General features: G+C 40.0%; 1 protein-coding gene across 3 annotated transcripts in view; it reads right to left on the bottom strand.

Annotated features, from left to right (window-relative positions):
* LOC117291169 (mitogen-activated protein kinase kinase kinase 2-like) overlaps positions 1-21,093 on the bottom strand; it is a 73,998-nt gene that overhangs the window by 5,774 nt on the left and 47,131 nt on the right. The window contains exons 1-10 of one of the 3 annotated variants that reach the window (XM_033772736.1): positions 20,170-20,767; positions 14,023-14,132; positions 7,895-7,935; positions 6,691-6,802; positions 5,953-6,204; positions 5,307-5,540; positions 3,290-3,378; positions 1,860-1,915; positions 885-971; positions 225-467 (exon numbers count right to left, since the gene is read on the bottom strand). In XM_033772736.1, coding sequence (XP_033628627.1) covers positions 225-467; positions 885-971; positions 1,860-1,915; positions 3,290-3,378; positions 5,307-5,540; positions 5,953-6,204; positions 6,691-6,802; positions 7,895-7,935; positions 14,023-14,132; positions 20,170-20,299 — 1,354 coding nt within the window. In that variant the 5' untranslated portion in view covers positions 20,300-20,767. Of the gene's footprint in view, positions 1-224; positions 468-884; positions 972-1,859; positions 1,916-3,289; positions 3,379-5,306; positions 5,541-5,952; positions 6,205-6,690; positions 6,803-7,894; positions 7,936-14,022; positions 14,133-20,169; positions 20,768-21,093 lie in introns of those variants that run through there. The other 2 variants (XM_033772737.1, XM_033772738.1) reach the window with 2 other exon arrangements.

Raw genomic sequence — 21,093 nt, 5'->3', positions numbered from 1 at the left:
CCACCAAAATGGCGCATCCAAGATTATTCTGATGATGACGTCAGGTGAAATGGGTCAATAGTTAGATGAGCAGAAAGATAACAAATGATATACAAGCAAGTGATATTTAAAGCTTTGCATGGCGCGCATCACAAGACAAAACAATTTATTTTTTAAGGAACTGACGGGACCAGACACCAAAGCCAGGGTTAGATTATTTTGCCCCAAACCAGAATTCCACATACACATCATTGTCTCACATTTAGCACCCTCCTTGATGCTCATCTCCTGCAGCGATTTGATGGAGTGCTCCAGCTCACTGTCCCTCCTCCTCCGACTGTCGATGGTATCGTAGTCTGCGCCGATCCCACTGCTGCTACTACTCTTGCTTAGGGAATGCTCACTGCCGTGCGGGCTGTAGTCATCCCGGTTCATCATGGAAGGACTAAGCTGGGGTCTCCGTGACCGACTTGGGAATGTCTTACGTCCTGTTAGACAGGAGAGGAGAAAAGATAATTGATGTTTTAGTGCAACACACACACACACACACACACAGAATACTTTAGTCCAGCGCTATGAATTGCAGGGCTTGACATTCAACTTACGACAGGGCTGAAACTGTATACACATTTTATAACAGTTTCCTCTTTGTTTGATTGGTCTGGCGATAAAGCCTTGTCAATTGTCAGGATGTTACGTCTAAGAGGTTTAGAGATTCTCGTCATTTAAAAAAGGAATCTGAAAATGTTGACCTAATCTCTCAACGCTATGATAACAATTTCACTTTTTCAAGAAAATCTGAAAGTGCAGAGGGATCAATAAAACATCCTGAAGTGAGGGAAATTCCCAACAGATCACAGGCCTGTGACTATTATGTGGTTGTCAAAGTTTGGAGCAGAACTTACCATCATCGTACTCATTCTGTGTGTTCTTCATGCTATACCGCGTTGGGAAGGTTCCTCCTTTTCCTGACCTCTCTGAATATTGTGAATCTACACGGCAAGAAAGAAATCACAATTTAACATTATATAATGATCCCCTGGGTGCTACTTCCCAGGTTGCAGTTGATCGTATACTTGGGTGTAATACAGTTGATCGTATACTTGGGTGTGATACAGTTGATCGTATACTTGGTTGTGATACAGTTGATCGTATACTTGGTTGTGATCCTTGGCTACAAGGCAGTTAGTAGTTAAATGTCTTCTGATTGGCACCCCAAACAAAGATATTGACGAAATAGGGAGACCATCAATATAGGGCTAGATAGCTCAGTTGGTAGAGAGCACCGGCACATTAATCTGGAGGTACATGTAGTTGGTTTAAATTCCATCATAGTCAATTTGTTCTTTGGTCAACCCCAAATTGTTTAAAATTTACCCAGTCAGTTTCCCTTGCGGTTGATTATTTGATTACCAAATGAATTCAACTTTCCATAGAACTTTGTTTTACTAACTTGCATCATTATAGGGCAGTTTTCAATAATGTGTCAATGCGCTTTGCATTAATACTCTGGTCAGTCATTCAACAAATAACATTCATGTAAACACAAACTGGAACACTGTCTGCAACTATTTCAGCAGCTCTACTAATTCTGTATAATACCTTTCAATTTCATCCAACACTTTTGCATAGCAAAATATTTTGACTAATTCTGTATAATACCTTTCAGCGAACAATTTCATCCAGCACTTTTGCAAAGCAAAATATTTTGACTGCACAATTTTTCTCCACATTAATTGATAATATTGAGTAGCAAATGATGGTTGGAGTAGCAACTGATACACTTTGCATAGCATTTTACTCTGCTATACAATGTACAAGGGGAAGGTGTTCACTGCCTTTAAACCAAACATGGAGCCAATGACCATAAGTCAACTTACTTGTAAACTCCTCATAACTATTTGTACTCTGAGCTCTGAACATTCTTCCACTATTACTGTAGGAAAGAGAGAGGAGAGGAGGGAAGATAAAAACAAGTCTAGATTTAGGAGAAGCTTCCTGACCCCCTCCTAAAAACATCAAACCACCCTTCCCAACAGAGCTACAGTTAATTAACATCTAGAATTAATCAAATGAAAGTGTTAATTAGTCAATCCTGTTTATCCAAGATGAAAGCTGGTTACCAGCCAACCCTTCACTGATACCAAACCAATGTGTGAAAAAAAGGCACAGGTCACCAATCACCAAAAATTCTTTTTTAAAACTGATCACCCAAATCGTCTGACATCATTAAGAACAATAATCTTGTTTGCACCGGGGGTCATTGTCCCTGTATATTACACAGTGAGGTAGCAGTTTTTAGGCAACGCTGCGTTGATGCTTTGTATGTGCAATTTGAATCCCGAAACGGCAAGTATGGACACAGTAGCTGGATGTAACATTAGTGCAAGGAGTCAATTAAAAAATCCTTTAATAGTAGATCATAAAATACTGATGTAGCATGTTTAAAAGTAGGTTCATAGATTGGTAAATAATCCAAAGAATTATGAGCATAAAAACCCTACTTGCTGAGAAGCACTGCAGCTGTTTTTGGTATAAACTATCTTGAGAAAAAAGTTTGGATACTTTTTCAGGCCAAAACATTTCAAACTGAGAAACAATTCATGCATCAATTGTTTCTCAAATTTCTGAGAGTTACTGTTCAATTGCGAATGTTGCCGCTAGAGACGCGGATGTACCCGATGTCACCTCCACTATCGTGGTTGGATTCCATATTCAAGTAAAAATACAGTATAAAGTAGACATTGTATTCAGCAGTAACTTTGACATGTGACTTTTACTGTTTGATAACTTTGAATATAAATCAGCTTTACGTTGACAAAAAACAATCTATGACCAAATCTTTAACACACCTGTAAGGCACATTTATTGCTGTGAAGGATTTTGAACCACCAGTAATTTGACCCCAGAGGTCAATGTGTGCGTGTGAATTTCAACGATTCTAACGCTATTTCCACATAAAGTGTTACAGGAAATGAGCCAATGAAAACAAGAACCATGCAGAGCCAATCTGACAGGTCAAGTCCATAACAGTTTAATAGCAATAATGAGCTTGCAAAAACAAAATTCCAAGTGTGTAAAACAAAAAATATTGAAATATGTACTTTATGCATCATTTTAGGTTTAAAAAAAAACAGTAAAAAATCATCAAAAATACAAACTAAGCGCTGAAAAAAAAAATCAATCCTTATGTCCTTAGGTCCATAATTTACAAACAAATGTGCTTTCTTAAAATACAAAAATTTCATCAAAATCAGCACAATTCCTACATGATTTTTATTTGAATAACTGGGTTACATGTCAAACTCACCTTCCTAACGATTGGCTGCCACCATAAAACGCCTTATCTAGCGACTGATGGCTACCGTTGGGACTGTTGATGATCACATGATCTTGTTGCTATGGAAATGAGAAATGGGATGAAGAAATTAGGCCCAGCGCTTAGAGGATAAACGGTGGAGACATTGTAATTCCTGCTCGGAACTGTTGTTAATTTCCAAATTGGACAGATTAGACATAAACATGGGGTTTAATAATATCCAAGTGCATTCAGAAGGTATCCGAGGAAGAGAGGCAATTATTGGGCACATTCTGGGTGAGGAATCAACTTGTAAAGGGGGGAAGAGCTTCAGTACTGTTACTTTGTAGCTGTGAAGAAATACTGTATCACTGTTTTATTGAGCTTCTATTCTCTGTTAAGGACATTGACACCTTTTCACACTACCTACCTTTGATCCATGTAATTGACTACCCATGTAAAAAACTCTTCTACGGATTAAACCTGACCATCAGATTCACACTGCAATATCTAACACACTACCTACCTTTGATCCATGTAATTGACTACCCATGTAAATACTCTTCTACGGATTAAACCTGACCATGAGATTCACACTGCAATATCTAACCAGAACCCACTGAGAAGTTAACCCAGTATCATACTAACACCAAGATTGGTGGGCTTTCCATAGTCCTGGGCAGGGTTAATTTTTACCAGCATTAAGCCTGTTTTGGATTCGTTAACTTTTTCCTGCACACAGAGATTTTCCGGATTAAATTTTTACATTTTCTCAAAAACACACGCACATGCACTGTTTGTTGTTTGGGCTGTCTAAGGAGATTGTTAAGAAGCTCTGTTATGTTCTGAAAGAGGAAGCCCAAACATAATATACTAATCTATAAACCACTGTTGCCCTCCCTTTAAATTGATTAGGTTTTGACTTCTTATCTCGCTATGACCGCAAGGTTGTGTTTCAGGACTTCACGCTTTCAGAGAAATAAAAAAGTTTGACATCTGCAAGGCTGTCAGGAAAGCCTGCCTGCCAACTTTCCAGCCATCTAAATATGACTTACGCCCCTTAATTGCACTTGGAAGTGATTTCTACCCCCTTCCCTACCCCTTCACAAGTTGGTTTGGAGATTTCTTATCGATGACAAATGATCAATCTGATGTGGATTTAGAGAAGACACCTCTTAATCTTAACAATTGGAAACATCTTTATGGAGACGGGTCAGGTTACGTTTTGACTTCCCTCATTTGCACTTTTTGCTGGCCCATATCTGATGCAGCATCTTTCCTGTTTTGCCAGCGCCACTTAAATTAGTTTATCGGAAAGTAACAGTGGTGGGATTATAAACCCGTCCAGTCACTGATTAATGAGCCCAGATTAAACTTAGGAATTAGATGAATTGCTCAGGATTGGTTTGCCTGACCAATTATTCAGTAAAAAGGATTGTTAAGGAACACATCGTGTGTCTCACTGTCATATCATTAACATTCTACACATTTCTCACAGTCCGGTACCAAGAAACATGATTGCGATTACAGTGGAAAAGATTAACATTGCACGCTGTGCCTGTCTATTCTGAGCTGGGGGGGGGGGGGGGAGAGAGACATGATACGACTTTGAACTCAAAGTAACTCTTACTTCTTCCCATAATGAGGCTGACAGGGAATTAGGCTGGCCCCTTTTGAAGAACCCATTGTGTTCTTGTACGCACAGGATGTCTAAACCATTTTAGGATAAACGTCCAACAACTAAGTGCTGGTTGAAGCCCGGAGTGGATCATAACAAAAACTTTAACAGTAAATTTGCACACGTGTACAAACATCTTCTCAGAGCCCAACACTTCTAAAAAAAAAAAAAAATGTTCTTACATGGTTGTACCAGCAAGTTACTATTAGTTATTTGTTTATAACATCTTACACCTATCAAGTTTACACCAGTAAACTTGCACGTACAAATTTCTTCTCAGAAACAACACTTCTCCCAAAAGAGTTTGTTGTACCAGCAAGTTACTATTATTTGTTCATATCTTACACGTACCTCTGACTCTGGTTCTGGGATAAACCTGCCCTCCCCATACGTTGAATTTCTCATGATATTTTGCATGGACTCAGTGGGTATATAGCCAGGGGGTGGGGAAGGGGTGTCACGTGTCGGCATCTCAACCGGTGTTGAATGTCGCTTAGATTGGCTCGGTAGCTTCGGCTGAGACTGTGATTGTGGAATGGATTGTGACCGTAGTGTTGCAGGCTTGTGTGTAGAGTCGCTGCGAATCTGTTGGTACGAAACATAAAAGCGTGAATAAAAAGCGTGACAACACATCAAACGTCACTTTAACACTTGTCTGGACATGGATACCATACAATCACAAAGGGATTTTTCCTTCACATACATTGTTATTATACAAAGTCGGCATCCCATTAAAGTGATCCTTCTGCTGTTGCTTCCCAAGGTGTATGGTAAACGTGAATATCACTGGCTAGTTACAGGTTGAATTGCTTCTGACTGGTACTACCAAACGAATATAGGGAGACCTCCATCATTAAGGCTAGGTAGCTCAGCTAGTAGAGTACCAGCCATTAATCTAGGGGTTGCAGGTTCAAATCCTGCTCTAGTCAATTTGTTTATATTCAACCCAAAGTTATTTTAGAAATTAGAAGTACAAAGAAAGGCATTGTTTACTTACAGCCGTATCATAGAGATCACCACCACCTGAAATGCTATCGTGGTACGCTATCGTCCCAGCGGATTTAGAATGACCCAGGCCAGGGGCTGATGACCCTGTTCCCGTTGTCGAGGATGGCGTTGACGCTGTTGCTGTGCTAGTATCCGATTGTAACGGCGTTAGATAGACGCGGAGGCTCTTGGCGTTGGGGTTGTGGTCCATTAACGCCACGGCCTGGTTAAGGTTAGTCTGGCTCTTGATTGGTACAACAATCTGGTGTCATTGGAAGAAGGGAGGGAACCAGACAACAATTGTTATTGAAATCATAACATTAAACTTTACAGTAGTAGTGAATGATTATTATTAATTTAATACCACTGTGCAACATTAGTTAGCGTTTGTGTGAAGTTTATTCCTGAAACCTTTTGAGAAAAACTCAAGAAATAATTCTTTAAAATAACAACATTTTATGTTTGTGTTTCTCCCAATTAATGTTAACCATACAATAATAAACTTGCAATGTATATATATTTTATGTTTGTGTTTCTCCCAATTAATGTTAACCATACAATAATAAACTTGCAATGCATATATCAGCAGAAAAAGATTTCACTATCATTGCATCTGAATGCCACATAAAAATATCAGTTGTCACTCATTACTTGCAAACTAAATATTTATAAGCATTCAATGTGCACATATCAGTCCAAAAACCCAAAACAACTTTTGAATGAAAAAGTGTTTGCCCCAGGGACTCACATTTGAGTTGACATCGTTGGTTGTGTAGTGCATGTCTACTGGCAATCCATAGGCTGTTCTGGCTTTAGTCAGTAGGTCATTATAGTTGAGGGGTCGGGGAACTTGCAATATCCTACAGAGGGAGGGATGTGGAAGAGAGGTAAGAAAAACAAAGACAGGAGAAGTTATTCATTGTAGGGGGAGAGGGGGAGAGGGGGAGACGTTAAGGCAGGTGTAATGTCTCCAAAAACATCCTTGTTGTTGCTGGGCTCTCTCCTTAAAAGTACCCGGTTGAATGGTTTGATAATTGGTCACCTAGACGCCTGTCAAATGGCTTCCACTTTGGGCCAATCGTAGTGACAGATTGACTACACTGACGCCACATGCAGAATAGTTACACTATCTTAAGGAATTACTCTCAACATTCTAACAGATGTTGTATTAACTTAATAAATGAAGTTTCTATGAAACACAGCCAAATACTCACGTAATTTTCGTTTACGTTTCGACTAGTTTCACTAGTCATCCTCAGAATGACAAATGATGTATTGTAGCAGTTTGGTACTGTTTCTAGTTTCTAAGGCTAATTACCAACCCTAACAAACTAAAACAACAACAAACACACAAACTGGGCCCAATATCATGGCTCTGCTTTCTGTGTATTCTGTGCTTCTAGATTACAGGCCAAGTCTATGCTAACTGTGTAAGCGAATAATGGCTAGCAATGTAGAGTACAGACGCACACGCACAAGCAAATTTTGCTGGATATGCTGATGTAAGTGCAGAATTCCCTGCATCAATAAGCGCTGATTCTTTGCTTACAGCAAGCAAAGCAATGAAATAAGAACGTGTTATCAAAACAAAACGAGGTTTAAAAAGAACAACAATTTCCAAACTGACAAGTAGAGTACATGACCAACTTCATTCTGTTTATGTAACCTAAAAGATAACATACATGCACACTATTACAATGTCATCCAAAATAAATAAAAAGTACATCCACACTGGCTACTTATAAAAGAAGCTGACAATTTGTATTCTGAATAGGAGACATTATCGTTGAACTTCTGGAGTTAACCGTCAATTGAAGCTTGGAAAACAACACGTAGAGTAGTTGCTAGAAGTTTTAACCACTTGATGAGAATCTTGTCCATAATCAATACAGATTTATTTTAGATTATATTAGCAAAGTTATTGAGCATATAATGGAAATGTTACTACATACCTCCTCTCCCCTTGGTACTCAAACTTGACTCGAACCTCATTCTGTGAAAGGAAAGGAAAATATAACCAGTTAAGATATAGAGCCATCAATCATGTGACAAAGACCACAGACTGATGTTTAAAAACGCGCTCACACCGAGAAACAGCTGTAGGGAAAGTTTCCTATAACGAGGGACAGGGGAAAGTGGAAAAACATGTCCAGGTGGGCGCCAAAAGTTCATCATGGAACAAACTTGTCGCTGAAGGATTGGGCACTTACAACATTTAGAAATTCCACTGCAACGATTGATCAACTGGAATGGAGAACAATACTGGAAGATCCCCAAATTACGATCCGAGGAAGGGGGACAAAAATAAAATAAAAACCAACAAAGTCGCAGTGTGGGTAAACAGACGAAAGTAAAACACGGATTCACACAACCCACACAGCTTAACCAATTTTCTATTAGTGCTGACGAACTTCAGTGACAGAGGTTTACCGTGTGGTTGTGGCGAGTTCCTGAGTTGAGAAACGCTAGAGCAGCACACTGGGGGAAGGAAGAGCTTAATTGCTCAGGGTCTCTAGCGAGTTTTTCCAAACGTCCTGATAGCAGGATCCTGTGTGAACTGAGACGCTTCCTCCAATTTAGCTTACCGACAAGTACGTGGAAACTCTGCTCCGAAGGCTCGGGGGGACCGAGTCAAAGGCAAAACAGAACTTCTGGATTTAGAAATAGTCTTTTTGAGAACTTTATTTTTTAAAAGGATTGTGTTCAACTCATTGGATTGGTCATACTGAAAATGCAGTTTGCTCTTTAAAAATATAACTGCAAAATAACTGAATCGAGGAAGTTTCCAAAACAAAAAAGACTCAAAAAAAATAAATTTGAACATCAATTTCATAAAGTCCCATGAAACTTGAATGCCAACAGGGTATGTTACTTTGCAAAATCGGAAGCGTCTTCAACTAGTTGGAATATTACCCACTTTACATACCTGTATCATTATGTTGTTTAGCAAACTTTCAATAAAAATAAATACATCCCATGATTGGTTTCTTTGTTTGTAACAAATTCAAAACTTTTTTATAAAGATTTTGTTAACATTATAACAAACTGTCGATCTGTTTTTGCTTTGTATTTATTGCTTCCCAGTTTTCTAAGCTTGGTTAGCAAAAACATGGACTTACTGTGATGTTGCAATAGAAAGGTCTATATGTTCTAACAGTACCGGACCGGTGACAGACAGTTTACTTTATTGATCGAGAGAAAGGCATACTTGACGCCCTTCAGGCACACTTCATGCCCTTCAGAGCAGCTAGAAATTTTATGGAGAGCTTTGAACAATACCCAAAGCCAAAGTGCTAAGCTTACTACGGAAGCAGCTAAGGGTGATCCCATTTGGACCTTTGGGGGGGGGGGGGGCTCCACAAACGATGGGGAGACAAACAAAGCAGAAGGGTGAATGAACATCACTGGTATTTATTTTCACAGGTTGTCTCTGTTCAGAATCGGAAGCTTGAAAAGATGCTGAACAATATTGGTTATAAGTATTTGCAAGGTTAATCCATAACATGTTCAGTGACCAGCCCTCAGGACTAGTCAGCTTTCATTTTACTAGCCAGCAGGACCACTTCAGGCAGGATTTGGTAAAAAGGTGTCCAAGTTTACTGGAAACTTAAAAACCGGGCGTCCAAATTGTTCACTTAACAATACATGCAAATGTATTGGAAGTGAACAAAAACAGGGAGTCAAAACATTCCATAAGACACACAGACCATGGAGGTAGAATTCTACCTCCATGCACAGACACATAGTCCTTTCTACCTCCATGCACAGACACATAGTCCTTTCTACCTCCATGCACAGACACATAGTCCTTTCTACCTCCATGCACAGACACACAGTCCTTTCTACCTCCATGCACAGACACATAGTCCTTTCTACCTCCATGTACAGACACATAGTCCTGTGGTGTGGTGTTGTAAAGTGCGTTTGACTAGCGGACCAGTGTTAACATGGTTAAGCATGTTTAAGGGAGATTATCAATTTGACTCTTCATGGTACAGAGAAAAAAGAGCAAGTAACCCAGTAGCCAGACCCCCTCTATTATAAAGTCTCAAAGCAACAATGGCAGATGAAACCTCAAACATGCCATCAAATTTCAACTCTGCTCCTACAGGAAATCTCAACAAAGCAATCAATTTAACAGAATAAAAGCATTAGAAAGCTGATGGAGAAGGGGTTTTACTCAAAGTGATTTGGGTTCTATGACAGTTGCAAGATAATTGACTCTTGGAAAGTAGCTTGGAAAATTTATTGAGTATAAACGCTGACCTACATGGTAGGCTTTTATAAACTTGTTGAGCTAGTTAGTGTAAACAGCTTTACTGGGGTTTTCTGAGAGACCACAACACAGAAATCAGTTTAAAGAAAGGAAAACAATTCAGTTTAAATCCATGCCTGGATCAAGGCCATCCTCACTTCACATCCAACACAAACAAAAATAATAATCCTACAAAATAAATAAAATGTCATTCCTTTAAGGTGATGCCTTTCATGCTACTACTCCTAAAACTTGTTGCGATTCCTGGCAACACAGCAGTAAAGGTTGAATAAAAAAAAGGTGTTGACAAAATAGGGAAATGGCAAACATTACGGCTAGACCACCGGCGCGTTACTCCGAAAGACACAGGTTCAAATCCCCCCACAGAAAAAAACCCCCACAAACTCAAAAGAAAGGGAGGATGTGGAGAAGTGCTTGATTTTCAGTGTTGACAAATGTGTCTACCTGTTGGAACTAAGGATTTAAACAAAAGTGATCTATTCGTGTGACAGAACGATGCATACGGTACTCCTTCCACTTTCATTTACAAAACCAAAGGGCATGCTGCTGAAAAAAAAAAGTCAAAACAAGTCCTCAATTTACGGGGTCAGCAAACATGATGTGTGTGCCTACAGTGCAACCTGGCAGTATGCGTGCGAGCAGGCTGCTATAATCACCAATAAAAATGTATACCACCTGATACAGTTAGGCACCTTTGTGATGCTATGATTCACAAGATATACATTATACAATTGTACCTAATGTACAACCCTAGCTACCTGTAGCCAGCCTCAAGCCACCCCCCCCCCCCCCCCCCCAGGGCAATGTGCTTGACATAATTGGCTTTCTGAAACTACTTCCATGGGCTGAACATAGAGTTAAGGGGACCACTTATACTAGGATTTAGCCTAACTACGATTGCAAAAAGAAACTTTACAAATCCCTAACACGTTGTACTACAACAGAGACTACAGCAAAGTGCGGACAACAAACCAGTAACAACAACAACAACAACACAACATCAGACCATAAATTCACCAGTTGCTAACAACTATCAAGGATAGCCCCTCAATCTACAAAGATAACAGGGTTCCTAGGTTTTGAGAAGTTGGCTCAATAAACCGTCTATCCAGTCCAGTTGCCTGTCTGTTTGCATAGCTGTACTGTACATCCCGACCAACAATGAGCGGCATCTTCTAAGCAGTGTGTTTAAGACAAACATTCCCTATAGCCTATGGACCCTCCTGTAGGCTAGTCCACTGCAGGAATACAAAGCCCTCTGAAATAATGACTTAGGAATTCCAATTGTAAGGCGCTTATTTCTAACTGCATGCCACTGACTGACAAAAAGCTGTATTACTTTACAACCAGCCAGCAACCTTATTTTAAAACTTTTCTGACAAAGAAATGATAACATTATTTTGTGGCTATGGCAACATTTTAAAGCATGTTTTTGTGAATAAAATCAGATGATATAAAGAATTACCAGATAAACACTCAAGTGTCCTCAGGAGAAGCCACATCTGTTCAGTATGCTTACTCATCATTCTGTACTGTGAACAACCATCTCTCTCCCCACTACACCACCATTCCTAGGAATTACTTAACGTTAAAACATGACTTTGCAATTTGAAGGAAACAAAAAATGGTCACAAGACAGTTCCTTTGGTGTATATTTAGCCCCTGATATATTTAACTGATCTACGTAGGATGTCTTTTCATAGCAGTCCAGTTTGCTAAGAATGTTACTTTCTATACTTCTATTACTAAACAATAATAGTGTCAAACGTTGCGAATAGTAAGGCAGATGATGGGATAGTGTCTTTGATGATACAAGCATGGAATTTGGAGCAAAGACATTTGCCCCAAAATGAAAAGGAGAAAAAAAACGAAAACAAAAATCCTCAGGGAGGCAGGCCTGGAATGACATCTTTAAAAGGGCAAGGCCATTGTCACTTTGTAAAGGGCACTTCCATTGGAAAATCTTAAAGTCAGAGGGAACTTCTTGAAGGAGCACCAAGACCAAGACCAGGGCCGCTGTGTAATTCCAGGCCTGGGGAGGCAACACAGGTCATTGCCTTGGTGCCCTTGAAATGCTCCTGGGGAGGCAACACAGGTCATTGCCTTGGTGCCCTTGAAATGCTCCTGGGGAGGCAACACAGGTCATTGCCTTGGTGCCTTTCAAGTGCTCCAGTAGAAAATTACAAATTCCTCATAGGGTGCCCTTTACCAAAGAGAAAATGCCCAAGTGGTGTCCTTGCCCTTTTAAAAATGAAGCATACAGGCCTGATTCATATGTCCATGTGATCCATGTATCCCTAACAAAAATAGTGCATGTATGGTTAAAAACCATCTGTCATGCTGCACGTATAATAATCCACGTACTATCACTATGTAGTAAAACATTAAGTTGGATAATTGCATTTGACTTGATTAGCATTGAGTGGCTTGAGATGTCTTCAAGACATTGTAGTCAAAGACCTCAAGGTTTAAGATGGAAGTACATGCCGATAATCTCTTGATTTGATTTGATTTTAGATCATGTAATTAGATTGGGATACAAGTAACAGCCTGACTGACCCAATCCTTGGAGAAACGTGTACACCTCATTTTCAATGTTGATTTTATACTTTTTTTCAAAGCAAATAACCTTTCCAGACGTTGTCATGGTTGTAGAGTTTGGCCAAACAAATCATCATAATAAATACATTTGTTTAACTTGTTGATTGTTTTTGTAATTTATTATGTTTTTACAACGTAAAATCACACTATTTTTGTACACATAGAAAGTGTTATCTAACTTGAGATTCTGAGTCCTGGGATCATAGACTATCAATCGGGCCAGTCTGATGATAGAACTTAAATGGTTTCATCTGTCTGTGCTATAAATGGAATGAATAATTAAGAAAGGTGTTTTCAGTCGACTGGCTGCAGAACCAGCAGGCCATCAGAGGGTTTAATTCAGATTGCAAGGTTACAAATAATGTTTGAATACATGTATAGTTTCCATTGCCTATTGTTAATAAGAGCTACCCCAGTCCACTCAGTATCTGACTTGGAAACCCTTATGTCACTCCGGATAATAATGTGAAGTCAAGAAGAACAAGATAACCCATAAAAAAAAATGAAGCACCATTGGACACCTTTATAAGCTCAATAGCAGTGTATGCCGCAACAAAAACAGTGCCGCCTCATTCCAGAGGTATCAATTGGGGTGACATAGAGGCAGATATATCCATGGTTCGACTGATAACAGTGAGAGCTTGAGTGGCAACAGGTAATACAAAGCAGAACACAGCTTGATTTGGCCTCGATGTATAAGACAGGGAAACAAATTCCAGGAAGGGATGTCCAAGGAATCCAACACCTTTAAAGAAGAGAGTGTTTTCCTTTGTAAACAATTACTTAGTAGAAAAGAAATATGAAACCAATTTCACAAAGGTTTCCAAAACAGAAAATATCACTTAAACAAGTTTAGTAGCTGGGTCTCATTTAGCAGGGGAGCCAGCAAAGACAAACGTCCAGACAACAGCAGCTCTTTTCAGAACAAATGCTCCTCTCACATTATCTAAGTAGAATAAAGCATTCACCCGTGGTCTCGTCCTCAAATTGTATCCCACTTGAATCACTGGTACTGCTCCAACCACTAGTGTCTACCCATCGCATCTTTTGTCGACCCACGGAACGATGGCATCCCAAAAAGAGATTCCTACATGGTTGTACCCCCAAGTGTACTAGTAATATAGTTACTTCCTTATGCTTTTTTACTCTTTGGGCAAAATAAAATTCAATTTAAAGAGAGCTAGGTAGTATGTTAGTACTTACGGTCTGTGTGCTGCTGGTCTTGACTGGTTTATGTCTGGTACTGGACTCCTTCAAGGCTTGAACAAGCTCACTCGTGATTTCTTGAATCACTTCTTCTTTACCCTTGTCCGCTAAAAAAAGGGATAAAGGAGAGAAAAGGGAATATTTAGATGCCGAGATTGAATATAAATATTTACACATTTCATGACTCAGTCAGGTTTGTCACTAGAGCTAAAACGCACAAATTTCAACAACCAAGATAAACAACAAGAAGTAAAAATTCTAAAGACCTTTTTTCCAATTTAGCGTCCTTTCACCAACTTAAAAAAATTTGGTCTAGAATGCTCCTGTGTTGAACAACCCTCGTATGAACCCTGGCATAAGTATGTACAGGTAACTTTTGTCCATAACTCAACGAATACTACCTTTTAGTACAAATGTATATATACATTGTAATCAAACATACATGTGTAGTTTGCAAATCAATGATCATGAAAGTCTTGTGCGTTTTTGAACTCATTTGATTTGACAATTTGGTGGAATTAATAAATGTGTGTAGTTCCTGGGCATGTTTGAAAAACAGTCTCCCAGAAAGAATTCCCCATGATAACTACATACGTAGACGACAATACTTATTCAAGTCATTGTGACATCAGATCTTGGCTAAGGGGATTCAAACCCACAACCTTTTTACCATTGGACCACAGTAACTATACTTGTTCTATACTTGGTCTGTCAGTCTGTTAAATTTTACAAACAAATCGCAGAAAGTTGGCCTTACCAACTTGAAGTTATTGGCAGCCTATATGAGTTCACAAAAGTGGATACATTGTCGAGGAATAAGTTTCACTAGCCATGTGTGTTTGCATCCAACCTTCTTTACTGATGCTGTTGTTGTGATATTGCCATACAACTTATTTTCGGTATCATTAGCCATCTTTAATTAGAGCACATTCTCATTCTAGGGGAACACCATTCCACCTAGGGCCAAGTTCCTGCAAGGACTATCATTGATCATAATTGACTAAATTTGCCCGCACTCTGTTTAGTCAACGATAGTTGGTCTACGCTAGTCGACTTTTTGGAACCAACCTACGGGGCACGGTTACCAACAGCCATGTTCATAGCACAGTGCAGAGTGGGCCAGTTATAACAAAATGATAGCATGCGTTAAGTTACCGGTCGCCCTGAGATGACATAACAAGAGTTGTTCACACTTCAGCCTCTGTACACATACCCTGCGTATGTCACTGAACAACCACTCATTAACTACTGATCCTTGCGCGAACTTGACCCTGGTATCCAAAGGTTACCTAAAAAGTGCATCACTAGAAAGGACTGCTGCCCTTACTAAACCCCATGTATCAAGAAACCCAACAATGCTGAACTGTTTGGAATCAGCTATTTTGAACAGTCCAAATCCAGACTAAAGAAATTCTGTCCACCTCCTAGAAGGGGAAAGTTTACTAGTCTTGAAACGTATTTGAGTTTAACACACCAACATAATAAAGGGATTCATTCCTGGTTTGGACTGTCACTCCATTAGTCTCTTTGCCCATGTATTATCATTCCTGGTTTGGACTGTCACTCCATTAGTCTCTTTGTCCATGTATTATCATTTCCCCGGGTTAAGTACCAGACTAATCTCCATCTTGCTTGATAAGTGTATTGCTATGTTACCATTGTTACCCACAACCAACCACTTGAAGGGTTGGTGGTGACTCTGTAAACAGTCAACATTTTTCACCAAGGACCGCAACTTTCTTAAGGAGCCCTGCAGTCAAGCCTCTCATCATGCTGGACCAAATCTGCTTAAAACCTCTTCACAATTATGCTTACCAGAAACGGGTTACCGGCCAAAATAACATGTGATGTGTATAACTTCCCTGCTGGTTTCTTGCTTTTTTTGTGTTCAGCAGGAATTTGTTGAGCAATGTTTTCTGCTTTTGTAAGCAGCTCTATGAAATAGTGCCCTGGTTCTCAAAGCACAATTTTATAGTGCAGCTTACGCCAAAACATTTGCTTAAAATTTTCCTGTCAATCAAAAATACTAGTCACAGAAAATACGTGTTACATTTTTAGCTGGTAACTGTATTCTGGTATGCACACATATTAAGTGCTTAATTCCTGTTTGTGCTTATCGGCTCTACAAAATTGCCCCTTGTAAAGTTGTTTGGTAGAATTTTATTTCAGCTTCTTGCGTGTCAGTAACACACTATTGTCGCATGAGCTTTTCCGTTTTCCGTAACTGCAACAAGGTCTAGTAATAAACTTACATAAGGAAAACATTTGTTTTTTACCCTTAAACTGTATAGTTGGAACCAGTACCATTTGAATAGTCCTGTAAAAATTCCACAGGCATATTACTCAAGTCTGATTCTAACCCAGGACCTTTCCCATTCTAGAGCAGATGTCCATAAGGTTGCATCTTTGCATTAGCGTGAGATAAGACCTTGCTACATGAGATTACAGTCACATTTCCGGGTTGTTCTAAAACCCCCTCGACCCACGACCCGACCCCTCGACGTCCGCCCCGTGTTCGAAGAATGTCCCAATTCCGAATTCATAAAATGGCGCTTTACGGCCGAGAATTAAGTCCCCGATTTAGAATTCACAGTGTGTGATCCGCAACGCAACTTCCTTCCACGACTAGACTTGATTTCAAGTCTGAGACTGCGGTTACATTTATCTGCATCAGCCACACAGAATTGGGAGTATTTACTCTCCGCTTCCGCACGTCACGTACACACCGATTGGGGACCCCAAACACGTCCGTGTGGCCATTTGGTCGGTCGCGTCTACAACCTTGAGCTCTGCTTAGAGCAACTAGTAGCCATGGAGGAATAGTACACAGGACGGGAGCGATCGGTCGGAAATGGGTCTGCGTGGGCCGTAATCGTATTCGGGCGGTACACGCAGGTTTCCAGTTGGGATAATAATCTCGGATCGGCGAAGAGATACACGTGGAAATACCGCGGTTTTTTATTTGTACATCACTATTGCCACAGGCCCGATCTCAGCAGCCAATCACGCGAAGTTTGCTTCGTGCATACTACGTGTATCGTACGCTGTGTTGTTGTGATGTGCGAGGCACGGTAGTCGACGTCAGCATACAAAATTGGGTGCGTGATTGGCTGAGGTTGTGAACTGTGGGAATTTCGGTGTACAGAAAAAAAGATTGCACAAAAGTCGAGGTCGTGGGTCGTGGGGGTCGAGGGGGTTTAAGAACAACCCCACATTTCCCCCCAAACTGAGTTATGACCTAGTTGTACTGAGCAAAGACCTGTGTGATCCACATTGACTGGTAGAAGACGGGCATCAACAGCCAGAACAAGTGGCAAACTATCCACATTGACTGGTAGAAGACGGGCATCAACAGCCAGAACAAGTGGCAAACTATCCACATTGACTGGTAGAAGACGGGCATCAACAGCCAGAACAAGTGGCAAACTATCCACATTGACTGGTAGAAGACGGGCATCAACAGCCAGAACAAGCAGCAAACTACCCACATTGACTGGTAGAAGACGGGCATCAACAGCCAGAACAAGTGGCAAACTATCCACATTGACTGGTAGAAGATGGGCATCAACAGCCAGAACAAGTAGCAAACTACATGCAGCCACCACTGCTCATGTTGTGTGGGTGACAACACCTTATTTTTGTTTTTGCAAATTATCTGAAACTGAATTCTCTAGAAAATACAATATTGCATCCGGCTTTCAAACTTGTTGCCTCAGTAACCCAATGTTGACAACAACATAAATGTAGGCAACATTAAAAGACACAAATACCACACATACCGAACACCCCCAGAAGAGTGGGTTTTCTGAGATTTTGTTTCCAAGTTTTGCCGGCTGGCACAGGCACCCACCAGAGATGTCAAAGGTCACCACCCAGTTAAGACTTCAAAACTGAAACTCTTAAATCAAAAGCTCCGTGTTGAAAAGCATTTTAGATCTTTCTGTTTAAAAACATGAACTATTGGTTGCATTCCTGTGAGTTTCTACTCCAATTTCATGTCCCAGCTACATGTAGGGATGTACTGATTGGAAAGGCAAAATAAGCAAGACAGTATTTTTCAAATCGTAGTACATGTAGTCTCCTGAATTCAAAAATCTACTCCTTGGCAGTACAATGCACAACAAATCTACGCAGCAAAGAAACACATGGTGTGACTGCAAACTGATCTACATTGATATCTCACAATGCCATGGTGTGACTGCAAACTGATTTACATTGATATCTCACAATGCCATGGTGTGACTGCAAACTGATCTACATTGATATCTCACAATGCCATGGTGTGACTGCAAACTGATCTACATTGATATCTCACAATGCCAAGCCTCAAAACACATCAAAGTTTTAAAAACTCATTCTACAAATAATATTTGAAATGAAAGCAAGGACACTTGGTCTGGACATGGCCTACTGATGTGCCAATTATGTCTGTCATTATGGCTTCAATAAACTAACTTTACAGTTGGTTAAAGTGAAACTTGCTATACCCTGTTTTGTTTTAATTTGTTCACGTATAAGTCATAAATTCCATTTAATCTTTAGGAAATGAAACATTTTCCTTAGCTTCCTTGAATGAAGTTGAAAAGCAAAAGTTCTTTGCCACCTTTCTTGCTGTAAATGAACAGCTGTTTTGTTTTTATGTGTTTTTGTGTTTTGAATGATTCTTCCATCAGGATATTTTTAAAGAGAAAGTTTAATGGACACAAAAGCAAGGAACAAGGACATGGAGACCCCTTGAAATTTGAAAGGAGCCGCGCCCAGTTTCATAGAGCTGCTGAAGCACAAAAAGTTTAAGCAATGTTGCTTACAAGAATAAGGTCACAAGCCAAAATACCATGCAACGTGTATAATCTGCAACTGTAAAGCCAAGTTCTGTGATGTGAGTTTTCAAGTTAAAATTTGTATTGGCTTCATCCTACTGCAAAACGAAATTGGATTGCTACTGAATAAAGAAAATAAATTAAGACCATTGGAGTTGTCTAGTCTTGAGTTTACTGGTCTGACACTCAAATCACTGGCCTCTGGCCAGTGGTCCAGTGTAAAACTCCAAGCCTTGGCTCCTTCTGAAAGGTATCAGGCCAACATAGACAGAAACTATTGCTGAAGTGTCTTTAACTACGTCAGGCTACTTGCACCAATTTAACGTGAACGTGTTTATCTGAAGGCTAACATCAACCTCACACACACAAATAAAAATCCCAGATTAATTTTTCATTCTTCAATACAGCATTTCAACAATCAGTTATTTATTTGTTGTTACACTTTTTAACCTTGCTAGTAACAGTGGAGTTGGTTTACGAGGTATATATACATGGACATTCTATTGTTCGGCCCTTCAGTGGAAAACACTCTACAGGCTTTTGGAGACATTCCAGTCCTACTGTTGCCCCAAGGTAAATTAGCGAAAAAATATCTTTTGATAAATCCAGGGGAAAATCTGAACAATAGGTAATCATGCTTTTTATAAAAAGGGGTTATGTGAAATAAATATTCTGCACTATGCTCAATTCATTCCACTAATCCTTTACACACAATAGCAAGGCCATTTCCATTTCGCAATTGGCCCTTTTCCATTGCACAATCTTGGAGTCTATGGGAAACTTTTGATGTGGCACCAAGACCAAGATCAGGGGCAACATACACCATGGCTTGAGTTTAATTCCAGGCCTGCAGTATATACAACTAAGACAACTAATTCTTTCCAGGCTGCTCGTCCAATTAAGAATAGTTTTTTTCCTCTTTTATTTCTTCTCTTTCTCTTATACAAGCCCCCTCTCCAGCACTCTTAATGTTTTGCTATTAACTATTTTTTTCAAACCCGACATGAGTGTAAAAACCAATATATTGGCTGGGTGCTGGTGTAAATAGAAAACTAATTGCATATAACCTTAGAAAATGTAACATGCCAAAAGTACAGATTTTAAAAGGTGGGTGCACCAAGACGCCTATAGGTGGGAGCACTTGTTCCAGGCCTGAAAAACATATTGAAAACAACAACCCATGCAGGTTTCAGCTTTAAAAATGTATTCTACTGTAATGTAAGCATGAGGTGGGATGGGAAGGGGGGGGGGGGTTGGAACTAACAAATCAATATTTGATATCTTATCTTCCATTCCACATGAACTATGATGAAGAACCACTTACAAATTCCTTCTACATCAATCGGATCGCCTTCCCAGTCCGTCTCCGATGATAAAATTCCAGTCTTTCCTTTCAGAGCAAAATCCGGACGCAAATCCATTGATAAAATTCCTTGATCATGAGAGAGCAGCATGCCAATAGTTCTATGACACCACGCCTTCTGAGGTTAGTATCCTTACTGCGTGTCCGACCATGAAGGAGTGGTGTGACCACGAGACTAAAGCTTCATCTTTAACGTCTGAAGGCCACTCCTTCTGAGATTCTGGATGATGGGGTTTTGCAGTAGCAGTAGCTGAGAGGGTCAAGCGGTGTAGCACAAGGGGTTAACAAGAAGAACCATCTACCGTAAGTCAGATTCTACCTCCATGGTCGATGTATCCAAGGCATTAACCCTCAAAAGATGCCCACTCCTTACTTTCTAGCTGACACTCTTCTTGGAAATATAGTTTCCCTGAGCCTAAATACACGTGCCCAACTCATGCTTCATTCTATCCCTTGATGTAAATAAGGAGTCGCTAATTCCACCTCAGCTGATCAACAGCATTATCCGACTACTACACATCTAATTAGAGTCTGCATAGACTAGGAGGCGATCCAGAGAGTGAAGTATACCCACCAGCAATCTCAGAGCTTTACTACCTTACCACTGGTTCCTTACCTAGCGAGGTAAAATAGTGCAGACCAGAGACACTGGTTCCTTACCTAGCGAGGTAGAATAGTGCAGACCAGAGACACTTGTTAAAGACTATTCCATTATATAGTGGGGGGTCTTTTGATCAAGTTGTGTACAAAAGGCTTATTGTTGCTCAGCTCATCTGTGGCTGGCCTACCTACAAAGATATTGTATTGAGCCACAGACTCCCTTGATACTGTGCAAGATTGTGGTTAGACCAAAATAAACTGAGGGAAATATTAAGTATCAAAGTC

Source organism: Asterias rubens, chromosome 6, assembly GCF_902459465.1.
Source record: "Asterias rubens chromosome 6, eAstRub1.3, whole genome shotgun sequence".
NCBI lineage: Eukaryota > Metazoa > Echinodermata > Asteroidea > Forcipulatida > Asteriidae > Asterias > Asterias rubens.
This window is presented reverse-complemented; position numbering and strand designations above follow the sequence as displayed.